The 22,000-nt window shown below is 45.6% G+C and overlaps 1 protein-coding gene across 4 annotated transcripts in view; it reads left to right on the forward strand.

Moving 5' to 3' along the window:
* znf827 (zinc finger protein 827) overlaps window positions 1–22,000 on the forward strand; it is a 106,247-nt gene that overhangs the window by 27,270 nt on the left and 56,977 nt on the right. For all 4 annotated transcript variants that reach the window (XM_080412805.1, XM_080412807.1, XM_080412806.1 and 1 more), the window contains exons 3-4: window positions 3,185–3,357; window positions 4,905–5,391. In XM_080412805.1, coding sequence (XP_080268931.1) covers window positions 3,185–3,357; window positions 4,905–5,391 — 660 coding nt within the window. The remainder of the gene's footprint in view (window positions 1–3,184; window positions 3,358–4,904; window positions 5,392–22,000) is intronic.

Here is a 22,000-nt window from a genome sequence, read left to right on the forward strand (position 1 = left end):
GTGCACTCAGACAAAGATATAGAACCCGGGTGCACAATGACACGCGCACACACACACACACACACACACACACACACACACACACACACACACACACACACACACACACACACACACACACACTATAATGCACATTCATACAAAGGCACAAACACATATTCTGCCTCTGAGTAAATAGCCATGCATGCACTGTGCACCCAGGCATAGACTTAGAGGTCAAACAAGGGTGCACACTGAGATTTCCCTTACACACACACACACACACACACACACACACACACACACACACACACACACACACACACACACACACACACACACACACGCACACAAATGCACAGCCCCACACAAACTCTGGCGCTGAGTAACACACACACAAACAAACACACACACACACACTCTCTCTCTGGCTCTGAGTGACTCACAAATGGCCATGCAGTATATCCCACAAGTGTGCACTCAGATGTCGTCATAGATCCCCAATAAGGAGGGGCACACAGATTTCACACACGCACATGCGCACACACACACACACACACACACACACACACATACGCGCACACACACGCTCGCGCATGCACACATACAGAGGCTAGCCGTAGAAGCAAAGAAAGTGCTGGATCTAAATGAGCAGCCTTTGGGGAGAACAGAATGTTTTCAGGGAGATGGATGGGCACTTCTGAGGGATTGTGTCGTAACCCCGCCAAATCTAAAATGGCTGGATCAAATTGACTCCAGACAGATGAGCGGCGAGTCGATGTAATATTCTGTGATCTGCATGCTAAAGAGGGCCATCCGCTGTAACCCGCAAACCGTCAAGGTCGAACAGTGCTGTAAAAAAAGGGGAAAAAAGAAAAGGAAAGCAGGTAGTTGTTTGGTCGCCAGACTGAAAAATGTGACCTTGATTATCGACTGTCATGTCTTGTTTTATTGCGCCTCTCTGGCTGGTTCGACTGCAGAGCTGCATTACACAGATAGGTAGTGTACTATGCATATGCTGTATGTACGTGACACATCTTGAAAAAAAATAGATTGATGATTATGTAGGAAAAACAAGCTTGTAAGTCCCCCGCCTGATGCTGCCGCATCTCCAGCATACACACACCCCTACACACACACACACACACACACACACACACACACACACACACACACACACACATGCACACTTATGTACTGTACTTATGACTGACTTACACACTCCTCTTTGTCTGTTTTTGTTTCTCTCGACCTTAAGCTAGAGTAGCAGTGACAGAAGTTTTTCTGTTTTGTTTTTCACGTGCGCACGGTGATCTCCTCAGCGCTAGCCGAGAGCCCGGGCCGCAGATGGCGGTTTATTGTTGCAAATAGGCAGTCTCGGGGTTTTACACCCCGGGTCAATGAATGGCTGAGCACGGTAATTTCACCAAACACTGATTACCAGATGTTTTTCAAGGAACCGCACCGGAATACTTATGAAGGGCCCATCCTGACAGGCCCCTTGTAGAATTTGTAATGCAATCATGCCGCTCTCTAATAAGACCAATTAAACGGTAATGGATGCCGGATATGAAGCCAACAACAATAATCGAGACACTAAACCTCAAGTTTTCTTTTTTTTGTTTTTCATTTACTTTCCTTTTTCTGCTGCTTCCAGTAGACATTTCCACTGGCACCGTCCGCCATTAGGCTTATAGGCGACGTCTCTCACAGGCCTCAGTAGGCATCTTAATTGTTATACAGTAGGCCTTAAAGCTACACTCAGTAATTTGTTTTTTTCCTTTTTTTCTTTTTCTTTTCTCCTGATGGAGAGGTAATTGCAGCATTGTCTGAACTGCGATAAAGATGGTGGTGGATCTGTTGTTCTGAGTCCAGTGTGCCATCTTCTTCAGATACCTTGATTGTCATTGTCAACCTATAGGTGACCTACATGACACTAGGCCTGTCACAATTATTACATAATCGCAATTATTTTTGCATAATCGTCTACATTTTCCAAATAAAAAAAAGCAGAAATAGCAGATCTACAAGCTTACAACGCGTCACTTCGTGACGCGTTGTAAGCTTGTAGATCAGCTATTTCAGCTTTTTTTTTTACATGTATAAAATGTAAATACATATTAAATATGTTAATAACATTTGTACATTTAAGTTATTTGTCATATCTGCCCGCCTAAAACACACAATTAAATCGTTAATCGCAATTATTTTAGTGACAATTAATCGCCAACTTAAATGTGTATTCGTGACAGCCTTACATGACACCAGGGTCAACAATTCTCAATGGAGGAATGGGGAGACTAAATCCAACCACCACAGATGTGCTGCTCGTTATATTGCAGTAATATATTTCTATATACTATACAGATTGGTTCAAATGATGTTTTATTAACTAAAGTAAGTCTCAGATTGTAACTTGTAACTAAATGACTTAAATGGTTTGTTTGTTTGTTTGTCATACCCCAAAAGACCTAGATTCTAGCTCTGAAGAAGGGGAGAGTAGGTAGTCCACTCCCATTTTTTTGTATGTCCTCTTTTGAGACAGATTACCAGGAAAGCAGATGGGGGGGACTGCATAGGAGAGGTACTGTAGGGCAATGGCTCTCAAAGTGGGGTCCTCGGGTGGGTTCCAGGGGGTCCCCAGCTAAATTTGTGAATATAGCATCACATCATTTTAACCACTTGATCCATATTTTATACGTTAGCTATTAAACAATAGCAGATATACAAGCTCACAGCTCCTCACTTAGTGTCACGCTGCGAGTGCGAGCTTGTACACCTGCTATTTTTGAACATTTTTAAAAGGTCCTTGGCACAAAAAAGCCACTGCTGTAGGGAAGGCTCTGGTGGGATTTTATCCTTGGCAAAGAGGGGGCACATATGGCTCCTGAGACAGGGTTTAGCCATTTCACATCTGCCCACATAACCACAGTACTAGAGGCAAGTCTTTGTTAAGCGTTCTGCACTACAACAACATTGGTATGTTGTAACATAAAACGTTCAACCAGATAGTCACCAGAACTTGTCTTGCAACCTCTGCTGCCTAAAAACAAAGGGCACAAGCTGATTTTCACAACAAACCATCGTAGGGGACTGTGGAAATAATTCACTGGTTCCACTGGTTTGTGCGAGCTTGATTCACATTTCTTCATTTTCTTCTTTTCTGAATACAAACAATGACAAATCGTGGCTCTCCCTCCTCAAGGTTCTCCTGAAGACGGGGGCAAGCCATTCCAGTGTCCTGTGTGCGGACTGGTCATCAAACGCAAGAGCTACTGGAAGAGACACATGGTCATCCACACCGGCTTGAAAAGCCACCAATGTCCCCTATGTCCCTTCCGCTGTGCTCGCAAAGACAATCTCAAGTCCCACATGAAGGTGAGATGATCGTGACTCGTATCCTTTTTTGCCAACCTTTGACCCCCTCCCCTCCCCTCTCATACATTAGCTGTCCCCAGTGGCCATCCTCTAATGGCTCTCGGGGCGTTACTAATTGCTGACACGAGAAAAGGATATGTATGCTTTGGTCAAAGTCACCTCTAATTGCACTGTCCCGACATTGTGCAATTTACACACAGTGTCATGTTGGTTGTAGCGCCTGAATTGCAGCAGAAAATTTATGTAATCAAGCGCATATTCAAGGCTCTATTCTCCAGAGGGGGACATTTTGTTGTCAGCAGGGCATAAAAAATATAATCCATGCTCACAATAAGCACCATGCACAGGAACATACGCAAAACACATTTAAACGAAGTGGCCAGATATGTGGTGGCACAGAGTGGAAAGTGTGTCTGTCACAGTTGAGTGGTTTAATGGCACTGTGGGATGAAGGAGAACTTCTGCCTGTTAGCTTGCAGTTACCGGAACATGCACTCCTCGAGGGAGTGGCATGAATTCTGCCTCCAGTGGGTGGCAAGGGCAGTCCATGACATTGCCTTAGATAGGAATTTCCTTACATATGGTACAGTAGCAAAGGGGTGCAAGTGATCTTATTATCCACTTTCAGAGGACTGTTAAAGGACCATACTGTGGTCTGGCATGGTTAGACACTGACTACAACTCACGGTATACCGGTACTTGAAATTACTGCTGACCATTTTCCAAAGCATACAGTAGTTTGTTTTTTATTTGCAAGGAAGCCACTGAATTCCATTAATTTCAGTGCTGCATGGAAATCAACTTGCACAGACTTGAAACGTGCTTAAGATAGGTAACTTTATTGCATTTTTATTTATTTTTTCCTCAAAGTTATGTTATCAATGCACTTTAATGCATTATAAAGGGGATTGATTTGAAAAGTCTAGCTGAAAATAGGCCCTGGAGGAAAAATCCAAACATACATGAGTTATTAGCCACACAATAATGTTTAGACTGACTCAATTATTCATGTAAATTCTGTAACGGACTAGCTGTGTAACGGAGCTGTAAATAGACAACACACATATATTGATAGCAGTATAGTCCATTAGCACTTTAACCCTTATACACTGCCTGTTCAAGGTAGGAATGTTGCCACATCCTACCGCCTTGCTGTTCTGTGTATAAGTTGTGGAGATGAAATGCTGGATTTTGAGCTGGCCATAGTTTAATTGCCAGATCAAACATCTGCGGGCTGTCTGTGTAGTGCACACAGCTGTCTGTGTAGTGCACACAGCTGTCTGTGTAGTGCACACAGCTGTCTGCGTAGTGCACAAAGCTGTCTGCGTAGTGCACAAAGCTGTCTGCGTAATGCACACAGCTGTCTGTGTAGTGCAGACAGCTGTCTGTGTAGTGCAGACAGCCGACATGACAGTGACATGAAGTCTAACGTCCGTACAACCTATTGCCTTGAACTGCTCCTTGATTCTCTTCAATATGTCAAAACCTTACATTTGGAATCTCCCAAACCTAAACCTCTTCCTCCTTCCCACTGAACCAACCCACAGGTCCACCAACACCAGGACCGAGGCGAAACGTTCCAGTGTGAACTCTGCCCCTTCACCTCCTCGCGCCACTTCAGCCTGAAGCTCCACATGCGTTGCCACCAGCACTTCCCCCGCGGTGATGTCAAGGTGAAGGAGGAGGTGGCCACCGACACGGAAGGCGAGGGGTCCCTGATGGGCGACAGTGGGGACCTGCGGACCACAGAGTCCTCCCCCCTGCACAGCCTGGATGCCGGACTGCAGACCTCCCCTCTCTCCATAGAGGCGACCGCCAACCACGTCCACATCAAGGAGGAACCACAGGAACGAGACCTGTCGGTACTCTCACCCTTCACCCTCTGCAGGGAGCGCCCCGGCAGCAGCAACTCCCTGGACCTCTCTGGGATTGGGGTGGGGGTGAGGTCCAGTCCTAGCGGTCCCACTGCGGCCTCCCTCTTCAGTCAGGACATCACCACCAAGACGGCCACCGACCTCCTTATGAAGCTGTCTGGTAAGGACAACTGTAAACTCACAAAGGCACCTGTAGTTAATCAACAAGCACATTTTTGCCCCGTGAAATTTCAGTAGCCATTGGGAACCTATTATGGTGATATATAAAACACTGTGATTTACGGTATTTTGTTCCCATGAGTTCTGAGAAATATGCAAGTAAGCATGCAAGCAAGTAAATAATGGTACGTCTCCGTGATACATTGGGCTAGGAACAAATTAGTTAATAAAGGAAATGAACTGGTGAGCAAAGAGATTTAGATATTGGATTTATTGAGACACATAATTCTCTCATATTAAAACGTGGCCTAATAGTTAAGCACAGCTAAGAACTGAAGTAGTAAAAGGGATGAGACTGTGGAGCAACATGTTGCTTGCTAATGTGAGAGACTTATGTAGTTGACCTACATAAACATTTTTTTTTAAATCTATGATTCAGCCAGGAATAAAGGAATCAAGTTTAGTGAGCACAGATGCTGTTTAATATCCTGCTTCACACTCACTCAGTTACTCCCTTTCACACCTGGGAGCTGCCCAGTACAAGTGCAGTCTTCTACCATTGAACAATCAGTAGCTCTGGAGCCATTGGGGCTTAAGTAGCTCTTCCCAGCCTATGTGCCAGGGATTCCCTGGTCCCCAGCCTGTTATTCTAACTATCCGACTTATCTACACTTTTATGCTACCAAATTCTATAATCTTATAATTACAGAATGAGAATTTCAGTAATTTGAATGAGTTTCATGTATTATGAGTTTCATATTACTTTTCAATTTGAAATAATACACAGTAAAGTACTCCGTGTTCATTTATAATAATAATAATAATAATAGCTCAGATTTATATAGCACTTTTCGCTATATATAAGTACCCAAAGTCGCTCTACATAAAAGCAAAGGAACCAACTTTATTAAGAAAAAATCAAAAGAGAAGTGCTAAATTATTCTTTTGTAACTCAGAGAGTGTATACAACCAAATGGACTTGGATGGACTACACAATCAGAGTTAAATTAACTAGGGCGATGCCCATTGGGAACGCTTGCCCTTATGCAATATCTGTTGTACCTGTTGTCAGAGAACCTTTCTACCCATTGTCAGTACTTAGGGCCTTATCCCTAAACGTATCCCTAAGTCTTATTTTAATATTTTGAAAAAACATTTAAAATAGATCAACTAGTCGATCTACATCGACACGTTGTGAGCTTGTTGATCGGCTATTTGAACTATTTTAAAATGTTAAAATGCCCGTTGGTCGAAACCGTTTTTGCTTCATGTGTCTGGCCCCAGCTGTAATAAGCTGCAGTACGTATGATCGGCCACCATGTCCAATGCGCTTCACTTCTCTTCTGGGGGCTTTGTCTCATGCACCCAACAGCACCACACTACATGTCATCATACACACCTCATACTTAACTCATTCACAGCCAGACTTATTTCTGGCTGCGTTTGCCCACTGCCAGCGATTTTCGTTTTTCTTACCTTTTTCAACTGGTCACAGAATATTTATATCCAGTATGATCGATCGCCCGACGGTTGCTAAGCATGGAGGGTTTCACTGTGCTGCCGCGAGAAGAAAAAGAAACTCACCGCGACCCCCCCCCCTCCCTTGTTTACAGGCTGTTGAATATAGCATGTCTCGCCAAAATGCAGGGGAAAAAAAGAGAACTCAAGATACAGCTGATTTCCCAAAAACACTAAACAGAAAGTGGATGGGGGGGGGGGGGAAATCTTTCGATCACGTGATCTCTTGGATCTGTTTGACTTGAGGGTGAAAATGGTCACTCAGGTGATAGAGAACAGCGCCATCTGTTGGAAAACCACTGAAAACGAAAGTCGTCATAAGTCGTCCTTGGCAGTGAAGGACTGCAATGGGAACAAGCTGTAAGCTTTTTTTGCGTTCTCCTGTTGATTATGGTGGGTCAGATGTTTGTTACAGATGTATGTGACATATGATTTTATTTCATGATCAATTAAAGACATCAATCAATCAATGCATTAAATTGGACACAGACAGTCGGACACACAGGCAGAGAGATACATAGATTCTAGCCAACTGCTGGACCAAACAAATTCCCACCAAGTTGATCAGTCGGGCGGTGCTCTGGTTATTTTGTAAGATAGACACACACACAGACAGATTTTGTGCATTTATCACTGTGTACTGTCAAATGGTCCTGGCCCCTGGACCATTTTTAGGTCAACACACTGGTTGAGAAACTCCAGTCGGTCTATACACCTTGAATATAATTAAGCGGAAAATGGCCATGACATTTCCAAAAGTTTGAAAGCACATCGATTCAGGTTTCCAAAGCATCGTTAAACTTTGGTAGATATGTGGATTGTAGTTACCTTGCAGTGATGTAACTCCAAATATTGTCGAGACATCTTCAGTAGTTGCTTCATAGATAAAAAATGTGATAATCCAAAATGTTCTCCCCATTGATATACATTGCACGGCGAAACAGGCCTCAAAGACACACTTCTATCACTTTTAGTATTGATTTTACTCTTTGAATTAGAAAGAAGATAGGTATGAATCACCTTGTCTGCTATTACGCAATAGCAGACACACGTTAAGAAGCGATCATTGAAAAACTGATGAAAAAACTAAACTGGGTTTTGTATATTTTATACTTTGGCAGAATCCGCTTTGTTTGCATTCTTTGTGTGCTAAAAGTGTGACTTTGAGACGTGTTTTGCCGTGCAATATAAATCAAAAGGGACAACATTTTGGATTATAAATTCTTAATCTACGGAGCACTATTGAAGATAGTTGGAGTTGCATCATGCGAGGTAACTACACAAACCAAACCTCTACCACAAGTTGAATGATGCTCTAGAGAAAAAAAGGCAACCTGCATCTGTTTTACCCCAAACAAACTTTGACAAACATGCTGTGGTCAGGTATATCGGGCCCTGAGGCCGTGTTTACATGCATTGCAACCACTTCACCCAAATGTCAAAAGGGATGAGCCCACTTTGAGAGGACGGGAAAGATTGATGGGAGAAGGTTGACCAGGGTTCATCTCGTGGGTCAGGGCTATGGCTGCCAGTCTTCCATTTAATGCTGCGTAATTAGATTGAGATCAGGAGTGAGGGGGGGGGGGGGGGGTGGTGGGTGGGAGGGGTGCGGGTTGAGGGGGGAGAAGAAAAAAAAACCCTGGGAACATTAGATTAATTAAAAATGTATGCATAATTCATAATTAAAAAGGAATTCATAATTTGAAATGATTAGCGCCCCCGGCGCCACCATCCTGTGACCCTCCGGTAGGATGCGCAAGGGAGGAGGAGGAGGAGGAGGATGAGGAGGAGGGGGGCTGGCGTAGGGTACCAGGGGCTCCCTTCGGTTACCTCCCCTTCCATCTCCACATATATGCTCCCCTTTCCCCACCTCCCCACAGTCCCCACCACCTACCCCGTTGCCCTCTGGGTGCTAGACGCACCACACTCCCAGACTGCACAATCAAGCCTGGGCATAGCCAACTCCCCGTGGATGCACCAAGACAGCTCCCCCACAATGTCAGCTCAGTGTCAAGTGGCGGACATCTTAGTTGGGCAGCTGTCGCTTGAGGAGAACAGGAGAGGAGAGAGAGAGAGGAGATTTCATCTGGCGGAAAGGGAATGAACGCTTGTGGGGGTTTCCTAATGAACACTGTTGTTTTTTTTTTGCTTTCATTGTTGTGGAGGGAAAAAACTGAGATATAGCACCTTAGAGAAGGCTGTCCCTCAGATCATTGGGATGAATTGGTCCGGCCAGACGGGAGTCTGGAAAAGCGAGAGAAGGAAAGGCGGAGAGATGGAGGGAGGGAAGGGGAGAGAGGGAGAGTAAGTTCCTCCCGGGAGCTCTGGACTCCATTTCTTTTGACCTCCCTGCCAACCCAGATAGAGTGTGTACACGAGTAGCTCATCCCTCCTGCTTTTACACCGCTGTCTCCCTGCCTCAATTCCAGAGGGGGAGAGGAACAGGGATGGAGGGAGGGAGGGAGGAGCAAGGGAACAAGGAGGAAGGAGAGGAAGCGAGAGAAGCAAAAGCGAAAGAAAGGGAGAGAAAGACAGGAGGGAGAGAGGAAGAGATGTGGGGGGCATAAAAAGCTGGCATGCAAGATATAAGGAAGAGCCAGATAAAGTGACAGCAAGCGAGAGAGATGGAGAAAGAGATGGAGGGGGAGAGAGGGAGAGAGGAGGAGGCAGCGGCAGCAGCTCAGGAGTTGCATCTGTAGTTCCCTGGGCACGTCCAGAGCCGCTGAACTCTCCCTGACCTCTGACATAATAAGCATATCATTTTTTTTTTGTGCTTTTTTCCCTCTGGGTGCCACAGACCAATCCCCTTTGATTTTCCACGCTCGCACGCTGCCACAACCATCAGCCGTACAGTGTGATCCACATTTCTGATGCAGAGATGAAAGCCAGCCGCTGTGGCGCTTTGAAATGCACAAACCCCTTGCGCCCGCCAGACCCCCAGTTCTAATAATGACAGCGCAGTGCGACAATACCCCACCCTGTCTCCATCCCTGTCCCCTTTCCCACCCCTCCGCCACTAACCCCGCCATGGGGACACGGGGTGAACGAGCATGACCCCCCCTGACCGGGTGTGAATAATTGGCGCGCAGGGGGTTGTGGGAAATGCGGTGTCTGTCACAAGGACTCAGTACTTGTCTTACTTATCCAGTCCTGGGAGAGAGGCTTGAGTGTGACTTCATACTGCTCCGAGGCAATGATTTACTGGCCAAGGATTGAAGCATTGTGGATGAGCAATTTTGCCTGTATAAACTAGATCACTCAGATATTTGTAAGGTGTGCTTTATTAGATGGCACTGTGGAGGGCACTGGAAACAGGAAATGCAAACAAAGGTCATCAGACACATATGAAGCCATGACATCATCACTAGGTCAGTACTGATGGTATCCAGAGCTACTGCAGGCAGGGCACTGTGTAATGTAGTGGCTGAGTATCAGGTCTCACTACAAGCGACAGCATTTCAAACATTTAATTACAGATTCACTCCTTAAAGCAAAATGTGAATACATTCACTGATCTTTGTCCAATTTGCCACCCCCCTATCCCTGTAGAAGGGAAGGGACCCAACCTCCCATACATGATCTTATCTTTGCGATGACCATAGTGCAGGATGTACTTCTGTGCTGTAGTTAAAACTTTTTTTAGCCCCATCCATCAGTCAACATATTACAGCTTCAGCTGCCTCAGAGCCTCCTCCTCTTTCATTCAGAATATCGTACATCTAATCTGCATGTCGTCCCGCTTTCCCGCTCCGCATGAGCGGCCGCCAGCCATGCCTTCTGTAGCTTGACCCCTTGGTCCATACATCCCTGCTGCAGCCGTCAGTATCACTGCCCACCGTCCGGCACACTGTCAGCCATTGTCGGCCGCTCAACCTGCCCCCGCGCATGGCCCTCTGTCTCTCTCTCCTTCTCTCTCTCATTTTTTTCTCTCCCGGAGAAAACAGCAGCCAATTGTTAGAGGGGGAGCAGGCCGGCGTGACAGAGGTGGAAAGCTAATGAAGTTATTTGACGGCAGCCCTGGCCACAGAGCGAGAGGTGAGGCGCAGTGGACAAGCGCCTGGCAGCGAGACGGATGAGGCGAGAGGGAGAAGTGTGGCCGGAGAGCAGAGGTAGAGAGAGAGAGAGAGAGACACCCAGACCGCAGGAGAGGAGGGTAGCAAAAGACAGAGACGGGAATACAGAGGAGAGAGAGAGAAAGCGGGAGAAGAGCAGAAGAGAAAGAAGACAAGAGGGAGAGAGAGAGTGTGTGTGTGTAGGATGAGGTATGGGAGAGGCATCGGTCGCTGCTGGCAGGTGTCAGCAGGGCATGAAAACATGGAGACAAGCTGATAGCAATGTCAGCCCCGGTCCCAGAAACCAAGCCCCCTCACTCTGCCATCCTGCACCCAGGGAGCTGACACTGGTCCTAGACTCACATCCGCATCCAGTTCGGGGAAAGCTCACAGTCGGGAGATGCCCAGCAGTCACCCAAAGATGCCCGTTTCCTGACTGTACAGCGAGTGCATACGGAAATACTCTTGACGGGAAGAAAATGTGCTCTGCCGATATAATCCACAGTGTCAAAGCTCGAAGCGTTGGGTTTGAAGGCCAAACTTTGCCATGTTGCTAATGTAGCGCGGGTTTTTTATTTCTTTTGTGGGGATAGCGCTGCCTGCCCCGAGAAATAAAAAACTTGCCCCATGGATTAGGCTACTAAATAATTCAGTGGTCTCAGTAACATAGATTCGGGAGTGGAAATATGCTCTATTTATAGTGACAATCCAAAAGGTCAGTGGAGTGGAGTGACTTTGTGTGTGTCGAGTGCACGTCCCAGGGTTGTCTGTGATTCTGTGAGGACACAGAATAGGAATGTGTGAATGTAAGTGAGTGAGTGCAGGGCTGTATTCACTAGTAGTTTATGCCCAGTGTGCAGTTTGTGCACAGTGTTTGTTTTTGTGTGCAGTATGGTGCATACATGTGCGGAAAGCATGAGGTTATGTATAATATAGTGTACAGTAGGGCTGTGAATCTTCTGCTATCTCACGATCCGATTCTGATTCTTTGGGTCACGTTTTTCTTTTTTTTTCGATTCAAAAATCGAATCAAATCGGGAAAGCTGTGTCATTTTAGTGCCATTTCTGTGTAATTTTAGAGTTGTCAATTAAAAAATAGCAGATATACAAGCTCAGAGTGCGTCACTCCGTGGTGCACTGCGAGCTTTGAACATTTTAGAAAAGTTGTGAATGTGTGAGAACTACTGATTTAGAAGGCATTTGTAGAATCGGCCTCAGGTCTTAATGGGTTAAAAAGTATTCCTAATCAGTTTAATCTATTTTAACAGTTAAATTGTTTTCATCTGGACTTTAATAACCAAGTGTTGCTAGGGTGGCCACCAGCAGGACCTCAGAAAGGAGGGCACGTTGTGTCGGGCATGAGGCCCCCAAATTAATATGTATTTAGCCGCGTACCCCCTTCTCAAAATATTTTGAGCCAGGGACGCCCCAAGATTATTCCAAATTGTATATTTAATATTTTTGTTTTTCTTAGGTTTTTGTTCCTGAGTTAAATTGTCCCAATGTAAATCTAACCCACACTGGCATAACTGAAAGAATAAAACTGAGAGAGAGGGAAGAGAAGAGGAGACTCATGGACCTAGTAGGGTACTGGATAGCTCTGCTGCTGTTATTTTGTTCTCAATTGTGGATCCGACAGGATGGAAAAAAGACGAGAGGGTAGGCCTACCTGCACTTCTCAGATTGAGTCATTATTGCTTGTCAGTCAAAGCATGCCGTTGTATGGCACCTTTCCCTTTTATGCTGACATCAATCATGTCCGTTACAGACGGTGCAAAGTGCACGATACTTGTCAATTCTACTTTTCTTTATGAACTCCATTTCCTTGCTCCATTGTTGGCTAAATGAAGTTTTCCGTTTCTGCAACTTTGGGCAAATCTACAGCAGATTATCTGCAACTACAGTACTTGGCGTCAGTTTCATCCGCCCCGGCCTCCACATAAACAAGCCTGGGAGAATGGAGGAGTGTTCAGTCAGTGTGAGTGACTGTTGGGAGCAAGCCTATGACAAAAAAAAATGCACGCACGCAGCAATGCATAGCCAATGCGCTGGCTGCCACTGCCAGTTGACATTCTAATCTATACCAATGAAACGGTACTTTTACAGAGATATGTAAATATATACCAATAACATGTACACTGTAATCACTCTTTCAAAAGCCGGACAATTATGCGTCCGGCCTGGGGGTGTACCGAACGGAGGACAGCTGGGTCAAAAACTCGACTGGCTGTCCTAAAACCAGACAAATGGCCACCCTAAGTGTAGCCTAGTTATTAACAGCTCAAACAAAAATTATACAATATTATACAATACCAGAGACGGTCGCTTGTAAAAAGTCTTGGCTTTGATGGTATCTTAGATTAGTTGTAGTTCCATTTTGATGCATTAGTCATTTTAACGAATGCCAACAAGCGTCAGCTGCACAGTGACACACACACACGCCACTCACCTCTGCTGTGCTGAACTGAAAGTGACTGCAGTTGTATTAGTTTTGTTTTTCCCCTAAAGCCCTTGAATATAACCGAAGACATGATAATGTTTATTGTGATAATAATAAGCTTATATTTCATATCACACTCACCATAGAGTAAGAACTCCTGTAAATTGCGACACCCCTACTGTACAGCCTGGTGAAACCTGGTTAGCTAAAAGATTCGTCTCCCATAGCGAGACATAGAGCGGAGTATTGAATATAGAACTTACCGGTCCATTTGGTTATTTGTACAAATTAACACTGAGGATTTTACTGTGTACATGAGAGAGTAAGGGACATTTGGTCAGTTTATCCATGTATTTCACCCTCTTGGTGCACATGTACTGTACAGTATGTGAGTGTTTGCATGTACTCAGTGAATGTAGGTGTTGGGTTAATCTCTGAGAATTTCCTGAATGTGTGCATGTACAGTATTTGCGTAGCTTGTCTCGGCAAAATGCATGTGTACCTTTTCTTGTGTGTGTGCGCTAGGCAGCGGCGACTGGCCGAGTGCTCTGTCCCCGTGTGATCCGACATGGCCGAACACGCTTCTAATTAGAGGACGTCCTTCCAGGTGCTGACCAGGTTATACTTAGTCTGCCCGCTGACATCTGACGGCCTGACATTTCCAGCTGGTGCCACACACGACCCCCGCGCCACTGCCCCTTAACTTGAAGGTCGCTGCCCTCCCCTCACACCCTCCCTCCCCTCCCCTCCCCCTGACTCCCCTCCACTGCCTCCAGCCCCTCCCTCCTCCCACCACCTTCTGCCACTGCTGCTCCACTCGCCCCTGTGAACTGGAAGCCAGCCTTCAGGGCACGGGTGGCTGAACCACCAACTCTCTCTCTTCCTACCGAAGCCCACCCCCCCCCCCCCTCCCCCTCCTGCTCCTTGCCCTCTTGAACTGGATCTGAGGAACCCCCAGCGTGTGGCGTGGTACTGCAGTATTGTGGTGGTCAGAACACTGGCACACCTGTCTGCACCCCTACCCCCCCTAACCACCACCACTGTGGTCCATACAGCCCGGCTGCACGTTTGCTCTGCATGGGTGGTCAAACCACCCCTCTCGCACCTGCTAACCTGCACCCCCCCTCCCCCGACACCTCTCCCTTTCTCCTCTTCACCCAGCTCACCCCTTTGAACCAAAGTCCACTCTCCCCACCCCTGACACCGTGGCACTGCACGGGTGGTAAAAAAACACCCTAGCTTATCTGTCCTCTGCACCCATCTTTCTCTCCATCACACCTCCCTCAATCTCTTCCTGGCCCCTGTACCCCCCCTCACATACACACAAACACACACACACACACACCCACCCACACACCCTATCGTCCCCGGGCCCTCTCTGTCCCTCCGGCACGGATCATCATTAATCAGAAAGGCCAGGCTTGGCGCAGATTGATGATGTGGGCAGGGGGGCGTCAGGCCCCGTGGCGGCATGAGATGTTAGGTGTGACGGCAGGGTGAGGAGGGGAGGAGATCTCTCTGCCAGGGCCGGAGGAGACCGGACAGCAGTCGGCCCCAAGAGTGATAGCCTGCTCTCTCTCTGTGTCTGTCTCTGTTTTAGGTCTGCACCAGGTGTGTGTGTGTGTGTGTGCGTGCGTGCGCGTGAGTATATGCGTGCGTACATGTGTAAAGATGGTTTAGACACTATACTGTAGCTATGTCAGAGGTTGGACTTTGGCAGGTGTCTATGTGTATTTTGGGATAACCTCTCTTTTATACTGTACCTGCAAAAGGTGTGTGTGTGTGTGTGTGTGTGTGTGTGTAGATGGTTTGAATGATGTATGTATGCATAGGCAAATGCTGTCATTTGCCCATGCATTTTTGTAAGCTACAGGTGTATGTGTGTGGAGTTTTGGACTTATGTGTGCATATGACGCATTAACGACTACATTTAGAATACTTAGCTGTTTGGTGACATGCATATAAACGGCTGGTTGTAGACTAGATGCATAGATAGATACATAGATAGATAGATTCCTGCCTACCTACTGAACCTACCTACAGTACCTTTATTGGTATGCATTTAGAAAAAAAGTGTACACCCTGGCACCCTAGTTCACACTCTATGGGACTGTCCCGTAATTGAGAGTTGTTGGAAGCAAATCCATAACTGTATCCTTAGAAATGAAGAGGGTTGATTTTCCCTTCTGCCCTAGGCTTTTCATATTCGGTGACCCAAAGCAAGTTTCCCATGTGATTATGTGGATTTCATCCTGACTGCTATCATGATTGGTAGACATGTTCTGATGAGGGGATGGAGGGATGCTGGGAAGTCCCTCTTTCCAAACAGAGTAAGCTTAGTTGAGCATAGTTATGACATCAGCACAAACCACAAGTAACATTACAGTTGACAACAGAGTGGATGTTTCAATAGTCGCACACCGCCATGTTGCTGCTGAGTCACGGAAAGTCAATTACCGCTGACCCAAACAGTACAAAGGACTGACGAAGTCCCTCCAACCTCATCTTGTGGTAAAGGAAAAAGTCCTTCCTCTTGCTCACTTGCTCTTCGATCTCCATGTGGAGTGTGTGGTAGTGGTTGCCCCTGATAGCCTCCAGCTTCCTCGGGACACGCACATCCACCACATCCTCCACCCCATCCAGTGTGGCCCCCCCACGACAGAGCCAGCCTTCCTCACTAACCTGTTTAGGCTAATTGTGTCCCCGGCCCTCATGTGACCCCCCCCCCCCCCAACAGGCAATCGCAAAGAAGAGGGAACTAGCCATTTCAAACTGGTAGAACATCTGCAGCATCCTATTACACGAGCTTCCTCAGCAAGAACAGCCTGCTCCAGCCCTTTCTGTAGAGGGCAGCAAAATTATCAGTCCAGTTCAGGTGCACTCCAAGGAACTTGTAGCTGTCCACGAACTCTACCACCTCCCTGTGTACAACGCTGTTGACCAGTGGAACCCGTTTGCACTTGCGTCTGTCCACAACCATTTACTTGGTCTTACTAGAGTTGAGCCGTTGGCAGTTCGCCTCACTTCACCTCACAAGTCCTTCACCACCTCGTCATGCTCACTCATGTTGTCACCTGTGATGCAGCTGACGACATCAGTGTCATCTGAGAACTTCTGGAGATGACATGACTTCGAGTTGTAGTGGAGGTCAGAGGTGTAGGCGGTGAACAGGAAGGGTGGCAGCACAGTGCACCAGGGTTGCTCACTTGCACATCCCACCGATGTGCTAGTGAGATAGTCTGTGACCCATGCCACCAAGCTGTGGTGTACACCTGCATCACCGCAAGCATCTCCGCTAGCAGTTGAGATTTAATGGTGTTGAATGCACAGGAGAAGACAAAGACATTGATCCTGACAGTGTTACGCTCCGTGTCCAGATGGTTGTGGGCCTTATTCAAATGATGATGGCGTCTCAGCTCCCATGTCCACCTGGTACGCAAACTGTAGGGGGTCCAATTGGTCACTCATTAGTGGTCTCAGATGCTGCAGGACCAGTCGTTCAAATGTCTTCATTACCTGTGATGTTAGGGCGACTGGCCTGTAGTCATTAGGAACTGAGGGACGACATGTCTTGGGGGACCAGGGCGATGCAAGACCTCTTCCACAGCTCGAAGCATCTTCCCCAGCCTCAGGGAGGGGTTGAAGTGGTCCCTGAACGCAACAGGAATGTGCAGTGCAGCTCACTGCACATTCCCTCAGCACCCGAGAGCTGATGTCGTCCGGTCCCGCCGCTTTGCTGGTGTTGGTCTGGGCAAGCTGGCTGGTCCCGATGTCGTCTGGAACAGCCCCTGAGGGGCAGCTACTGGCTCTGCAGGAATTCAGCCCGACTGCTGAGAGGCAGAGTCTGGTCCCACTTGTATTGTTCTTTGTAATTAAACTGGAAGTCTCTTTTAAAGTCTGTTATACAAGAGTGGACTCTCTTCTCGTTGACCCCACCCACAGCTGCACGAAAACCCCACAGCTAGACTGCATAGATGAGAGGGGTGAATTTTAATGTTTGGAAAGGTCTAAAATCCATCTATTGACTTGACTAAAATATCTGTCTATTGACAAAAAGAAAACCCACCCACACACAAAAGCACAAAGCCTGAATGCATTAGAAACCTGATTCATTTCCATGGTGTTGCTGCTGTATATTTAAACTGTTCTTTTCTTTAATGTGTGGAGCTAAAGCCTGAAGTTTACTTTATAGATATATATTGTTGCTTGTTAAACACAATGCCAAGCTTGGAGAGAAACAAAGACAGGATGCGGAGCTCTCTTCTTTTCTTGACTGCTATTGGAAGTTGCTCTGTGTCCAATTATTAATTATTCATCAGGAGGCAGATTAGAAGTGGCCCAGTTTCTGCAGCAGATGACTTTGTAGTGCAGGGATCTGTGTGACAGCTTTACTCCCGCTGACCTAGGCCACACACTGTCCAGAGAGAGCACATAGGACTTCAGTTGTTTATCATTTTCTCTGCAAGTAGAGCTGTGCAATTATTTGCTTAACGTGTTCAAGTAGAAGTATACATGGCTGCACACCAAGCAAGCAGTAGGTGTAGCAGTAGCAGCGTTAGTAGTAGTAATGGTGATAGTAGGAGGGTGTCAACATAAACAATGGAAAATAAATAAATTCCCTCCAGGAAAAGAGGTTTCAGAATAAATCCTAAATTCAATCCAAGTTGACACAAAAGAAGAAAAAAAACATTCAAATTCATTCTCAAACTGATTATCAATTCAGGCAAATGCTTTATCAGCACAATAATTCTTACATCCCCCAAGCATCAGTATAACACATGGCAATCCTCCAGAAATTTGGGAACATCATATCAACTTTTCTTTTTTTCCCCACAGGCTGTGACTGTCGCTCAGTGTGTGGCAGATAGCTCCATAATTTGCAACCAGGGCAGATGTGTCAGATAATTATAATTTTCTATGGAAGCACAGAAATTATTTAATGTTAGCATGCTTGATAAAGTGTCAGACAAAAAGAGAGGGCGAGAGAGACCGACCCACCCACCTTGCCTCATAGACATAGGTCATGTTATAAGATACATTTCTACCCGATCAGCAACAAAAGAGGACTTTTAGTAGCGGATGAATGGGAGACAGGAGGGGAAGTGTGTAGCTGGTGGTGGATGCCCTGCAGACCTGGATACAGAGATAGTCTGTCATGAGGTCCTACCATCTGTGCTGTTCTATGGTGCTTCTGTCATGCTTTCCACAGTAGGACTGAGAAGAACAGAAACTTACCTCTTTACCTGGTCTATATGCATTTAGTGCGTCTTTGAAAGTGAAAGTTTGAAAATGTTGTAAATTTCACACCATTTCTGACCATTCCCGCAGAGATTCTGATCACTCCAAACCGCAACACTGTTGTCTATTGAAATCTGTCTGCTCCCTTCCCACACAAATGTTAAACGACTGGCAGCGATATAAATCAGTATGTAGAACAGACATTTATATTCCTAGAAATGCTGTGCCTTCATTTAAAACAGAAGGGTGGCCTCTCATGGATGTATTGAGGCGTCTGTGACACATTTGTTGTTTCAGTAAAGTAGGTGGCTGTGAATATGTATATTTCTACATCTTATGCCAAAAGTATAGCCAACGTTAATAGGCCTACTAACTACGGTCTGTGTAGCTGCGAGTACGTGGTTATGTTTATACTGCAATTTGTTGTACTGTGACAAACCTGTCAAGCAGATACTTCCACTTCTGCCTGCACACACTTGCATCCCTTCCAACAGTAATAGTAATTTATTTACAGAATGTAAGCACATTTGGTTGTCTTTATAGGCTTTTAATGACAAGTTAAAGCTGCTGGTATCGATGGATCGCCACAATCTCTCCTCAAACAGTGGCCATGTTTCTGTTGTGGCGCATTGTACATGCATGAAGAATGCGTGGTCATAGAATATAAAAGAGCGCTACGCGGCCCTCACACCCACGACGCACCGCAGATCCGACTGATATGCCCATATATGGAGATCAATGTATCTATCAGTCCTTGTCCCTTTTATGCCCATATATGGTGATCCCTGATGTCATCAGTGATATATGCCCATATATGAGCATGCTGATATGCCCATATATGGAGATTGCTGTATTTGTCCGGCCTTGTCCCTTCATGCCCATATATGGAGATCTCTTATCTGTCAGTCCATGTCCCTTTTATGCCCATATTTGGAGATCCCTGATGTCATCAGTATATGCCCATAAAAGGGCATGCCCCTTTTGTGCCCATATATGGAGATAACTGATTTGTTTGCGCCTGATGCCATGACGAGGTTAGACAACACACTCCATATTTGGGCGTAGCTGCATTGGGAACTCCTTATATGGTTATGGCCGCCGGCCAGCCCTCCATGAAGCCAATTTGAACATAGGATGTGTACAGTATGTGGACATGCGCGAGTGACGAACTTTGACATATGATGCCAGAATACCCTCGCGGCTACGTGGAAAGTATAATTTGTGTGTGTTGACTTGAGGGAAGGTCAAAACTGACCATCCCTACAATAGGGGTTGTTCACCCCTATTGTGAACAACCATGATTTCTAACCTGGGTTATCCAACACTTATTTTAGACACATTAATAGGCTGAAGGACTTATTTTCCGGTAATAACTTTTGAACGAATGATTGAGAAATATAGTATCCAGGAATTCTTTCATTACTTGAAAATAAGGCATTATATAATATAATGCACAGCACATCATTAATGGACAATTCTGAAGGATATCCTGTTGAGAAATTGTTATTTTTAGCACCTGGAAAGATGTCTATTAGTCTGTTATATGAAGCTGTGCGTCTTATACCACCTGCCACTTTACTGGGATCCAAGGGAACATGGGAGTGGGAGCAATCTGTCACAATTGATGACAAAGTGTGAAATCATATTTGGAGACATGATAAATCAATTTGTGTTTGCAATCATTCCAAAGCAATACAGTTTAAGATTATACATAGAATGCAAATCCCCCAATAATGGATATCATTTTAACCCTACACTTTCACCCATCCTACTATAAATCTCTCTCCGTGTGTGCGTGAGTGTGTACGTCTGTAGTTCACGTATCTCAAGAACTGTCCGACCTGCCGACTTTAAACTCGGTCATGTCATAGTGCTGACATCATTGACGGGTCTGGACTCCATGTTTGTGTTGTTGGTTTATTTATTTTTTGTTTTGTGTGTTTCACGATTCAGCTCTTTGTCGTTAAATGGAAAAGGGCTGTACCCGGTCGGCAAAAATAGTACATTTGGCATGTGCTGCTTTAGACCCAGTTAAAGTAATAAAGTGCAACAGACATATGATCGGAATCATTTAGGCCTATCAGAATAATGAGAACACATAAAGATGGACAAGTTCTCTCTTTTGACAAGTTTGAGAACACATGCGCGTGTCCTCATTTATTTATTTATTTTACTTTAAGCAAACAACGGAAATATTAAAATATAAATTTCAACAAATGGAACAGTTTAAAAATAACCACACATTGTGCTCTGTGACAGACATACAGACGTACGTGTAGTGTATATTCCACAACAGGATTTCTCTTTCAATATAAGAAGCCTAATATCTAATCTAATCTGACCTCTCAGATAAAAAGCCAATTCTATTTCTCCGTCAACCATCGATGTTTTGGGAGAGGGATACTGTTTGTTCATGTTACTTTGAAGAAGTGAACTTTTTAACAAACAAGGTTTTAACAATGAAGCCAGCCTTTGAGTGGCCCTGTGTCAACTTTTGTTTAGTCCAGCAAGTCTTCATTTCACACTGAATTGATCCCTATTGTTGTTGTTCTTCTGTTTTCTTTTGCATTGGCTCCTGCACATTGTCCTGAGCCATGATCTCTGCCAGATTTGCCACCCTTTATTATGCCTCGTCGCATTTGTCGTCCTCCAAAAATAACTTGTATTTTTTACGTGGGACAAGTACTGTGACTTGCACACAGATACTGCTCTGAAGGTGTCTACCGGTTAGCTCCCATCTCTTGTCAAACTCTGCAGTGTGCTTCACCTTCAATGCTTTGGTGGCTGCACTGTCATCCTTGCGCACTTGCAAGGTGGCGTGTTCTCATATTTGGTTATCATCGGGAGACAGACAATGAAGCATTTCTTGACAATACTCATTAAGAGTGACCATGGGCTTCAGAACTGAAACATATTCTCCTCTTGGCCGCTGTTGAGTGTAAATCATGATCGGACCTCTTGATGATGACGGGGTCAGACAGCACAGTAACCGGCCATTTCTGCTCCACAAGACGTTCCAGCATGTGGAACGTGTAGTTCCAGTGAGTTGACATATCTTGGGTTAGTTTGTGGTCAATCGCTTTGTGTGGGAGTTGCTTTTCTATATATGTGCTGCAGTGGCCTTGACACTCTTTTTTTTTTTTAAATGATCGACCAGCCGTCTAGCAGCTGCTTTGGTACGACAGACCGGGTCCTCTTTTAGGGCAGTGTTAATATACTGTACAATTGCAGAGTGTGCCCAGCACAACGAACCCCTCATATTCTTCCCCAGGGTGGATCATCAGTTACGTTCAAACAGAATCATGTTTGAAGCATTATCATGCACGACAGCCACCCACTTCCCTCCTGGAATGTCATATGCA

This window comes from Gymnoscopelus braueri, assembly GCF_963280865.1.
Source record: "Gymnoscopelus braueri genome assembly, chromosome: 2".
Lineage (NCBI taxonomy): Eukaryota > Metazoa > Chordata > Actinopteri > Myctophiformes > Myctophidae > Gymnoscopelus > Gymnoscopelus braueri.